Source organism: Periplaneta americana, chromosome 2, assembly GCF_040183065.1.
Source record: "Periplaneta americana isolate PAMFEO1 chromosome 2, P.americana_PAMFEO1_priV1, whole genome shotgun sequence".
Classification (NCBI taxonomy): domain Eukaryota; kingdom Metazoa; phylum Arthropoda; class Insecta; order Blattodea; family Blattidae; genus Periplaneta; species Periplaneta americana.
Window position 1 is genome coordinate 5,249,780 of NC_091118.1, and position 12,119 is coordinate 5,261,898.

The 12,119-nt window shown below is 37.5% G+C and overlaps 1 protein-coding gene across 1 annotated transcript in view; it reads left to right on the top strand.

Moving 5' to 3' along the window:
- Positions 1-12,119, top strand: part of LOC138711961 (fatty acid synthase-like) — a 116,608-nt gene that overhangs the window by 74,770 nt on the left and 29,719 nt on the right. The window contains exons 21-23 of the mRNA XM_069843282.1: positions 4,678-4,914; positions 11,408-11,531; positions 11,941-12,117. Of these exons, the coding sequence (XP_069699383.1) occupies positions 4,678-4,914; positions 11,408-11,531; positions 11,941-12,117 (538 nt within the window). The remainder of the gene's footprint in view (positions 1-4,677; positions 4,915-11,407; positions 11,532-11,940; positions 12,118-12,119) is intronic.

Here is a 12,119-nt window from a genome sequence, read left to right on the forward strand (position 1 = left end):
GTGTCGTGTCTCATGTATTTATTATGTTTTGATATGAGTACCGTATTAATTTTATCTTAACAGGCATGCGTGCCTGCATTAAAATTTTGATAAACAGTACGCAAAGCAATTTCAGTCAAGGATAGAAAACGGAAAATGTTAAAAAAAAGTTCATAATATCTCAACAGAAAGTAATGTATATATCGAATATGAATGAGGTCTCGCCCACCTCATTGCATATTACATGACTAGTGTGAACTAGTCAGTTTGTTTTATTACCATTAAGTACGAGAAAAATTCGTACCGGCACCAGGAATCGAACCGTGCAATGAGGTGGGCGAGACCTCATTCATATTCGATATATATATATAATGTTAACAGTTTTCAGAAACTGTTGTTGAATATGGCCATAAAGTCATGTAATATGCGCTCATGTATATACATGATGTGTATCGTCTTAAATGCAGGTAGTAAGGCCGTAACATGATACTACGAGAGGAGTTCGGCCGGCGTCGTGGATCGTGTCCCAGCATAGCTCAGTTAGTTAAGAGCACGCAGCACGCACAGCTGAGAGGTCCTGGGTTCGATTCCCGGTGCCGGTACGAATTTTTCTCGTACTTAATGGTAATAGAAAGTAATGTGTTCCACTATATACATAAAAACGAATTGACAAGAAGAGCATCGTACCACATAGCGAAATTGAACCATTTACAGACGTGGAGATTGTTAAGGAGTGCCTTCTAGCCATATGGGACACTTTATTCCCTAAATTTCCAAATGCAAAACAGATTACAGGTGAAATGAAACAAATTAACCTGCTCATATTGATATGATTGTGCGGAAGAGTAGCACAGTCCACCCTTAAATTTAAAAAAACAAAACATCAATTATATGTTAGAGAGAGAGATTACAATCGATGAAAATGAATACACAGAGATGTTCGAAATAACAGCTAAAGATGTTCAGAACAGAATAAAAACACTACAAAACCGAAAATCGTGCGGTCCAGACGATATTCACACAGAAATTATAAAGTTAGGAGGTGAAGCCAATAAATAATTGTAGTATCCCAGACGACTGGAATTTGAATATCATAATCCCCATATATAAAGCTGGAGACAAATACGATGCGAACAATTACAGACCTGTCAGCCTCACATCAGTTATCTGCAAAATAATGGAACATCTAATAACACAATATATTCGCAACATTTGATGGAGAAATCATTGCAATAAGTGAAAGTCTCAGGAATCTTCTATGCCACATCCATAAATTTAAAAATGCAGTTTCATTGTCAGACTCCAAAGCAGCTATTCTATCAATCGTCTCTAAACACACACCTTCCTCTCAAACAGCAGAAATAACTAAAATGCTCTCTCAATTAATATCACTCAATAAAAGAATTGTATTCCAATGGATACCATCCCATTGTGGAATCCTGGGAAACGAGAATGTGGATGCTTTAGCAAAGAAGGGCAGCACTGCTACTTACAGACCTGTTACTAAATCTACGTATTACTCTGTGAAAAGATTTATTAAATCTACATACTTAGACTTCAACAAACAAAATTTGATAACACAATCTCAAGGGAAAAAATGGAACTCTCTGCATCAAAATTCACAGTTAATTCCCGATTTACCACGCAAATCGTCTGTAGCTGCATTTAGATTGGCAACAGGCCATGATTGTTTGGCCAAACACCTGCATAGAATTGGAATATATCAGTCCCCTAACTGCCCATTGTGCAACTCAAACCAAGAAATGGATTCGGAACACCTCAAAATCTGTGCTTCAGTGGCTGGCCATGATAATATCTTTGAAAAATATTGGAGTGCAAGAGGTCCAATGACTTTATTGTCAAACGCCTGGCATTAGAAAACAACAACAACAACATATATTCGCAACATTTTAGAAAATAACGAATGGCTGAACAAAAATCAACACGGCTTCAGACCAGGATACTCTTGCAAAAGTCAAATCACATCCTTAATACAAGATTTATCCGATGAAGTTGATGGGGGGGGGGGGGGAGAATAGATGGAATTGTGATCGATTTCGCTAAAGCTTTCGATGTAGTGCCTCACGAAAAACTTTCAGAGAAACTAAGCAGGCTTATGTCTTCATTGACTAGGAAATGGAGCTCAACAACATCGAGTTGGTTTGACTACTGATATGCAATGACTTTGCAGAACGAAGTGAAAAGTGCAAAACAGTCTCTGATTTATGGAGGAACAGAAATACTTTCACTTTTGAAAAGCTGAAAAGTGAAATATTGCGATTTTGCAAAGTTTAATGGAGGACTAGGCCCCTGGTGTTCAGAATGTCCACCATTATAATCGCTGCACAGACATGCCATCTGTACCATACCTGAATTCGCTCCGTTTTGGAAGAAGTGAGGACAGTTCCCAATCCAATTCCAGCACATGGCTGTGCAATCGATTGCCACAAGCGGTCTCGAGTGGGATGTCTTTCACCGTACACTTCTCTGTTTAAAAAATTACAAGGTGTGGTGTTTGGTAATGTTGTTGGCCACGGAATAGTTCCATTCCTGAAAGTGTCAGATCCGACTCTTGTCCCACTGCATGACTGCATTGTGCTGGAGCAGTGTCACACGGGATCTGTATCCTCCAGCAATGCTAGAAAGTCATCCTGAAGAATCTTGTCGACCAGAAGGGACCAACCACAATATCTCCCAAACATTAGCAGATAATTGATATTCACTGTGTGAGAGTTTTCATATTCCCAGATGCCGTAATTGTGATTAATCATTCCATTTTGCAAGCCATTCAATTTTAGAGATGGCTCTACTCTCTTTCCAGCTAAAGATTGAAGTAAATGTAAATAAATGCACGTGGCCTAATGGTTTCTGATTGGCTATTGGACGCACAACGCCTTCAAGCTCATGCTTGTCATCTTCTTTCTCACATTAAAATAGTTCCTTCTAAAATAATAAAATGTATAATATACATAGAATACGAGTGAATTAAACATGCTTATAAGAACACTTTCTTACAATTTAAACAACATGTTCATATTAGTAGTTTCAGACATTGCATGATAAATCATTTTAACGTATATTATGGCAACGTGCATGCGTAACAGGCATGAAATCCCTCCCAAGGTGACCTGCAGATTCACAGAGCACATCAACACAGCTGGTATAACACAATGCGAGATTCAGTGTTGCCAACATCAAAGAAATTTCTGTAGAATTGAATTGAAGAAATTCTCCGCCCGTCGAAGAATAACATTTAATCATGAATCTAAAGAAAAAAAAAAAGAAAATCCACTGTTCCCAGTAGATAAATAAACTCTTCGATATCAACGCGCAAATATATCAAACTAATGAAAATTCTTCGATATCCCTGTGTTATTGAATCACCATGTCTGACAGCACAAAATTCGTCTCCCCTTCTGCCTCTAGCAAGTGTGCGTTCCAGAACGATCACGTGAGAGATGCCTTTGTGAATCCCAGACTTCGTCTTTCTCGCACCATCTGACGTCGAGGTCAATGTCCCAGTTAGAGAGAGTCGCTCGCAATAGTTTGTTCGTGGCAGATGTATTGTATTGTAGTAGCCTATTGTTAAGCAGTCAGTACACGAAGCGTGTGTTACAGTGTTGTGGTTTCATTGGTAATATTAATACCAAATCATTAAATAATACAGGTTTTATTAACTTTATTCAAACATTTTGTCGAGTGCTAAGTGAAATGGCTGAAGCTGATCAGCCCTCTCCATCTCGTGTTATTAAGCACAAGAAAGGAAAAGGAAAACCCTTAAACAGTGGACAAAAAACCATGATTTAGATGTTTTCAATTCTTTATGCAATAAATATCCTACTCTTGCTATTGCCGATATTGTGAAATTAACATCCGAGTTCACTGGTGCTTCTGCCACTGGTTATCAACACAGAAGACAGTTCAGATGAACCTGAAGATTCGGATATAGAGGGGATAGAGCCGCTATCGAGTTCTGATTAATGGTATACAAGTTCACACACTGACGTAAGTAGAATCTAATTATTATATTAATGACATTTTAACTTTATTAATCATGGAAGTCTTGTTATTAACTCTCTGTTAGCATTTACGGGTTAGTTTAATGACTGTGTTGTAATGTCGTCTGCAATATATCAGATGGTGGCTGCCCTGGTGCTGCTTTGGCAGCTAGCTTGCGATTGCGGAGTAATACATTTGGCTTTTGTTTACGTTTACTTCAATCTTTAGTTGGAAAGAGAGTAGATATGCAGTCTACAAAATACATGAGAAACCATGACCAACATTTTAACAATAATGGCATGAGTGTTGCATCATTTTATGTGGAGGTATTATCATGCCAGTCCCTGATAGATTATTTCCTTAAATTAACTTGAGAACAAAAAACTTATTTACGTCAATATGTACTAAATCCGTTGGTTCTACTGATATGTTTTGTTGGTTTTTAAATGTAGGATATGATGCACATGTTTAAGGTATACAATTACAGGACACTTTGAATTTATTTAGTTACATGTTTATTTTTTATTTCTAAATAATTGTTACACACTCAAACACTGCATGAAACCTAAATCATTTACAATCAAATGTTTTGTAGCCAAGTAGCACCTGTATGTATGTGAATTACTCGAAGCAAATTGATGTAAGCTTAGTAATTTATGGCACACACCAAGAAGTGACATAAGCTTATTGTGGTTCCAGGTGTGTCTTCATCCCAGATGCATCGGCACCTCCGTTCGATCTGAATCTGCCCCTCTACGAGCAACAGCTGAGGAAGGACTTGCTCGTCAACATTTACACTAATGGACGCTGGGGGTCATACTGCCATCTTCCGCTGGTTGCCTCTAGCGTGATGGTAGAGCACGCATATTGTAACGTCACAACCCGTGGCGATCTGTCCAGCCTCAAGTGGTTGCAGGGAGGAATCAGAGCTGATGGGTAAGATGAGTCCTCTCATTCATTCATTCATAGTGACATAGTGTACTGTTTAACAAACTGTTACCAATTGTCAGCAATACTTCATCATTTCAATTATTGTGAAATAATTTTTCGATTAAAAGCAAACATTTCATATTTTATGTCCGACCACACAATTAGCAACAAAGCAATTTTTACATAATGCTAGGGTTTTAAACAATTCAGTATAATTGGTATTAGACGTACAGAGGTGTGAAAATTAATAGAATAATCTTAATTTTAAAGGTTTTTTAATAGCTCCTTCACAAATATTCATTGAATTGATGAATATTGGTATATAATATTACTATACCGATGTAGGATATATTTACTACTAACAATGCCGGAAAGCATTGTTGTACATTGGTATTTTTCTTATTTTACAATTGTTATGCGAATTCAGAAATTATTATATTAAGTTGGCGGAATTGGAAACATAAAAAATTAATTAAGAAATGCTTTAAACAAATTGCTCTTTGCGTTTACATTGTTGTGAAGGTTCAAATGAACGTATACATCTGTTTTGTGCATTAGATTTTTTATGTTTCCAATTCCGCAACATAATATAATAATTTCTGAATTCCCTTAACAATTGTAAAATAAGAAAAATACCAATGTACAACAATGCTTTCCGGCATTGTTAGTAGTAAATATATCCTACATCAGTATAGTAATATATACCAATATTCATCAATTCAATTAATATTTGTGAAGGAACTATTAAAAAACCTTTAAAATCAAGATTATTCTAATAATTTTCACACCTCTGTATATGTGCAAATATTTTTATATTTGTGTAAGAAAATGCCTGTGAAGCAAGTATTATTTACTTCTCCCCTTGTTCTACTAGCTTTTACATAAATGTGTCACCTATTTTATCAGTCTGATGTTTTATGAATGGCCGAAGTATGAAACACTTGTCAGTTTAGACTACAGTTTTTCAACCTTTTTCAACATGTGGCACATTAAATGTGTAATTTAAAATTCCACGGTGCACTCAAATAATCTAAATCAGTGGTTCCCAACTAGGGGAGATTTTTTTCATAAAAACATGTAAAATACGATATTTTTAAGGTTGGTCCATAGTGACATTTGTAGCCGATACATTCGCAGTTGGAGTTTTTCTCGAAGTTCTCCCTTTTCCCCATATTAGGCCTCATATTCTGTCATCATTTTGTAGCATTTCCCCAACACCGGCTAGCGACACATGAAGAGGACTAGACTAGGGATGAATGGAGCTGCCTACTCGAAAACTGGGTACACAGCGAACCTTAGTATAGTCAGCTGGTGTGGATTAGGAATGCGCCTAGTTTGAGGGTTACAGCAATAGGTGGGTCATAGAGCTCCCTCCCTTAAATTCAATTCAATTCATGGTTGGTATGTACTGACCTGGCAACCCTGCCTGCACGTCAGTCATTCTCTTCTGTACCGATCGCTCACATAAGTAAACATACACTGAATGTTGACTTGTGCCACATTCCTTGAATGTTGAATCTTGTGGACTCACTTTTTTTACTAACTCACTCTTTTCACTTCTCCTCCCCCCATTTTTGCTATGACAACGACAACTTTTACTATTTTCATTTTGGCACACCATTTGGTTTCGACTATACACATATCTCTCGATCACATGCACTGCAACATAAACACTCTTCCTTAGTCAGTTAAGGGTCATTAACCTTGCAGGAAGGTCATTTGATGCAGTGAAAGTATTCACTGATGCTCAATTAGTCGATATTCATTTAATGTACAGTAGGGTGACCAGATTCCCAAAATAAATAAACGGAACACTTATATTAATAAGTTGGCATGAATGAACATTAAATGTAAACATTCATTATTACGAGGGGGATCCAGGAAATAACGACCTTTTGTTGTAATAATTAAAAAAATATATATTTATTTGAAAAAACGAAGTCTGTTACATAACTGAAGCTTCCTTTACTTCTCTACATAATCACCACCTACATTTAAACATTTGTCGTATCTGTTCACTAGCTTTAGAATTCCCGTGTTATACTCCTCTGCCACCAGTTCATTAAGCCAGGTGTTCACTGTCTTTTTCAACTCTTCATCACTTCCAAAACTCGTGCCACCCAGAAAGTCTTTCAGCTTAGTGAAAAGGTGAAAATCACTAGGAGCAAGGTCTGGACTATAGGGCGGATGATCAAAGATTTCCCAACCGAATTGATCCAGCAATTCTCGAGTTGAAGCAGCAGTGTGCGGGCGGGCACAGATTTTGTGGTATCCAAGATGTTGCGACACAATTTCACCAAGCAAAGAACGAGAAATGTCAGGAAAGGCAATATGCAATTCGTCGAGTGATGTGCGCCTGTCTTGCAAGATTCTGTCGTTCACTTTAGTCTTCAGGTCTTCTGTGATGAGTGATGGGCGTCCGGGTCGAGTTTCATCGTGGACATTTGTTCGCCCATTGTTGAACATTTCGCACCATTTTCTCACATTTCTTTCATTCATTACAGTATCACCATACACTTGTTTCAATTGCCGGTAAATTTCTGCAGGTTTCAAATGTCGGGCATTCAAAAATCGAATCACACTCCTCACCTCACAGTCGGCGGGATTATCAATCACGTCGTTCATTTTGTAGTAACACAAAATGCACAATGGCGACTTTTGCAACCAGTACTCACAACATTATGAGAACACATGTTAAGGAAGCCAGTTGACCTTCAAACAAGGAAGGGGAGTCAGCTGCGCGGCGGGTATGCACGAACGGTCGTTATTTCCTGGATCCCCCTCGTACTTGTTTTTACATAATGTCAGTGAGCACCAAGGTCCACTGTTTAAAGGCTATAGACTTAATAATTATGCTAGTACATAATAGAGTAGGATGGATACTTGGCTTAAGTCATTGTTTGACCTTTTTATGTTGCAACTAGTGTGGATTAATTAGGTTAACTAATCTGTTTAAAAGTACTTCTGGTTAATTGAACCTTACATTATATCCGTGTCACTGTATTCTGTACTTGTTTCATAACAAAATTTTTTGCCTCATATTACCTTTTAACTATTTTAACATTCTCCATGAAGATGAACTGTACAATCAGCATCATATTTCTTTGATGAGTGAATTTGCTATAGAAGTGTTGGCCTTTCCTTCAGGAAACTATAGAAGTCCATGCAAGACACATTTTTGAAATGACATTTTGTGATTAACATGGTCTTCAGTGAATTCATTACAGTACTATCTGATGGAAACAATATAGAATTAGTCAATGTTTTACGTGGTTATAAAATAAAATTAAAGCAAAAGAAATATTTCAATAATAATTTAGGGAAACAGGACGCCATTTAAAAAAAATGAGACATTTGGTATCCCTAGCATACTTTTCTCGGGACAGGGGAGAAGAGGCTGAAAAAGGGAACAATCCCATTAAAAATGGGACGTGTGGTCACCCTAATGTACGGAACAGCAAGAGAATCTGCAGTTGCGGCAAGGGAGCTGTATTGGCTACGATTTCTAAATCGTGGGATTTCAAATTGACAAATGCTCGTTGCTGTGTAGCAAAGACTCGATCTCTTTGTCCTCAGACTGAGGATCATAGACCGCAACATGACCTTCCTTCGTAATGTGACAAAAATACTATATTAACTTTTGTTAACAATGATGGATTATTTTATTTCGTAGTATGTTCCTTTTATTTCAATAATAATTTCTAAATGGGAATTTATTTAATTCTTTCGTGATAGTTTAGAAGTGAAAGTCATATCCCTTACAAAGCCTTTTTTATCTTGATAATTTAGATAAGATTACTTTAAACTTTTTGTCTCATTGCAGTTTACCATAGTCATAAAAAGAAAACTGTAAGCTGTGTTCAGAATTGAAACATATTAGAGTACAAAATAAGTAATGAATTGAATCGCATACCTTAATGTGAAAACATGTTTGTGTTTGGATACACGTTAAATTATTTAATTACACAAAGACCTTCTGGTAAGCCTGGATGGTAGGCAACCCCTACAAGCCTGGACCTCTCCGTAACTACTCAGGCACTCATAGAGAAAACAAATCGACTGGAAGTATTAAGGAACCTAAAAACATAATTTTTTCATGTCTAAAAATAACTTTGAAGATTGAGAAATTTTTTACATAATGTGGTTGAGCATCCATGTATTGTGGTTCGCTATCACCACGGCATGGTGCGTCCTCAGGTTGTGGATAGAGGAGACGAACCCCAGATATGGAGGGTAGCTGCGAATATATTGAATAAGCAGTCGTGGACAGCCGTTAAGGGGTGGTCCTCCATCTTGGGGGTTGGGCGAAGGGCTAACAACCCATCACCGTAAAAAACAACTTGTTATGAAACCTAACAGTAAGCCTCAGGATGGGACTGATTCTCCAGCACGACCACAGGAACAATATCCGAGGTAATATCAAAATTGCAGCTCAGCAGAGCATAGGTTATCATGAAACTAAGAAAAAGAAACCGTGGTTTGATGAAGATTGTTGCATTGTAGTAGATAGAAGGAAACAGGCAAAATTGAAATTCTTACAGGATCCAATTGTGGAGAATAGAGACAATTATTTCAATGAAAGACGGGAAGCAAGTCATACACTTAGGAATAAAAAGAGAGATTACTTGAAGGAAAAACTGAATGAGGTAGAAACAAATAGTAAGAATAAAAACATTAGAGATTTATATAAGGGTATAAAGGAATTTAAGAACGGATATCAGGCAAGGGTAAACGTGATCAAGGATGAGAATGGTGACTTACTTGCAGACTCTCATTCAATCCTAACAGATGGAAAAACTATTTTGGACAACTACTAAATATACATAGGCCAAATAGAAATGATCGGGACGAAATTCAAATACAAACTGCTGAGCCATTCATACCCGAACCCACACTTTCTGAAGTCGAAATTGCGATAGAAAATCTGAAAAAGTACAAGTCTCCAGGTATTGATCAAATTCCAGCAGAATTAATACAAGAGGATGGAAGGGCATTATCTAGCGAAATTTATAAACTTGTATTTGCAATTTGGGAAAAGGAAATTGTACCAGAACAATGGAAGGAGTCCATAATCATACCTATTTTTAAGAAGGGGGACAAGACTAACTGTAGTAACTTTCGAGGAATATCACTTTTGTTGACGTCGTACAAAATTTTGTCGAATATCCTTTTGAGAAGATTAACTCCATATGTAGATGAAATTATTGGGGATCATCAGTGTGGTTTTAGGCGTAATAGATCGACTATTGATCAGATTTTTTGTATTCGACAGATATTGGAGAAAAAATGGGAGTATAAGTGTACAGTACATCAGATATTCATAGATTTCAAAAAAAGGCGTATGACTCGGTTAAGAAAGAAGTTTTATATAATATTCTTATTGAATTTGATTAATTAAAATGTGTCTTAGTGAAACTTACAGTAGAGTCCGTATAGGCTAGTTTCTATCTGATGCTTTTCCAATTCACTGCGGGCTAAAGCAGGGAGATGCACTATCACCTTTACTTTTTAACTTCGCTTTAGAATATGCCATTAGGAAAGTTCAGGATAATAGACAGGGTTTGGAGCTGAATGGATTACATCAGCTTCTTGTCTATGCGCATGACGTGAATATGTTAGGAGAAAATACACAAACGATTAGGGAAAACGCGGAAATTTTACTTGAAACAAGTAAAGCGATCGGTTTGGAAGTAAATCCCGAAAAGACAAAGTATATGATTATGTCTCATGACCAGAATATTGTACGAAATGGAAATATAAAAATTGGAGATTTATCCTTCGAAGAGGTGGAAAAATTCAAATATCTTGGAGCAACAGTAACGAATATAAATGACACTCGGGAGGAAATTAAACGCAGAATAAATATGGGAAATGCGTGTTATTATTTGGTTGAGAAGCTTTTGTCATCTAGTCTTCTGTCAAAAAATCTGAAAGTTAGAATTTATAAAACAGTCATATTACCAGTTGTTCTGTATGGTTGTGAAACTTGGACTCTCACTTTGAGAGAGGAACAGAGATTAAGGGTGTTTGAGAATAAGGTTCTTATACTTCACCTGACATAATTAGGAACATTAAATCCAGACGTTTGAGATGGGCAGGACATGTAGCACGTATGGGCGATTCTAGAAATGCATATAGAGTGTTATTTGGGAGGCTGGAGGGAAAAAGACCTTTGGGGAGGCCGAGACGTAGGTGGGAAGATAATATTGAAATGTATTTGAGGGAGGTGGGATATGATGATAGAGAATGGATTAATCTTTCTCAGGATAGGGACCAATGGTGGGCTTATGTGAGGGTGGCAATGAACCTCCGGGTTCCTTAAAAGCCAGTAAGTAAGTAAGTGGTTGAGCATACTACACCCCATTACCCCTGAAATATGTGCAAGTGTACCTCTAACTAACTCCCTGTATATATAGAAAAAAATACACTGTCACAAAGTTTCAATTGAAACACAATGTATGAGGTTAGATTGGTAACAGGATGCTTTGTGATGTGTCAGTTTTGGGCTGGAGCCGCACGAGGTGCTGGTGCACGTGTACTACTCGGCCCTCAACTTCAGGGACGTGATGACTGCCACGGGCAGGATATCCCCGGCACTCATCGCCAACACACGGTTTGACCAGGTGTGCGTATTCTCAGATTTCTTCTTATTCGTCTCCTCCGATGTCCCCTTCTTTTGTCTTTCTCTTCGTTTCTTCTCCTATTTACTATTTTCCTTCTCATAATAATCTTTTTCTTTTCCTTTCTCTGATTTTCAACTCTTCATTCTGATTTTCTTATTGATTTTCGTCTCCTGATTTTTTTTTCGTCTGTTCTCCTGTCACTTCTAGATATTCATACTCTCATGTTATTCCTCTCTTTCCTTACCCATCTTCTCAATTTTCCTCGTAATGCACACATTCTTTTCGTTCTCATTCATCTTTCCATTTTTATTCACTTTTCCTCACCTTTTTACTCCACACTTCTTCTTTTCCTTCTTCCCTGTTAAGCGTTATCTTCTCCTTCACATTATGCCTGGTTTCTGTTCATCAGGAATGCGTTCAAGGATTGGAGTTCAGTGGCATCACTCAGGACAGCCGCCGCGTGATGGGGCTGTTCCCCTTTCGTGCACTCGCCAATTTGGTCATCTCGAACACCAGCCTGATGTGGGAATTTCCTGACCACTGGACACTGGAAGAAGCAGCCACAGTGCCCGTTGTGTATAGCACAGT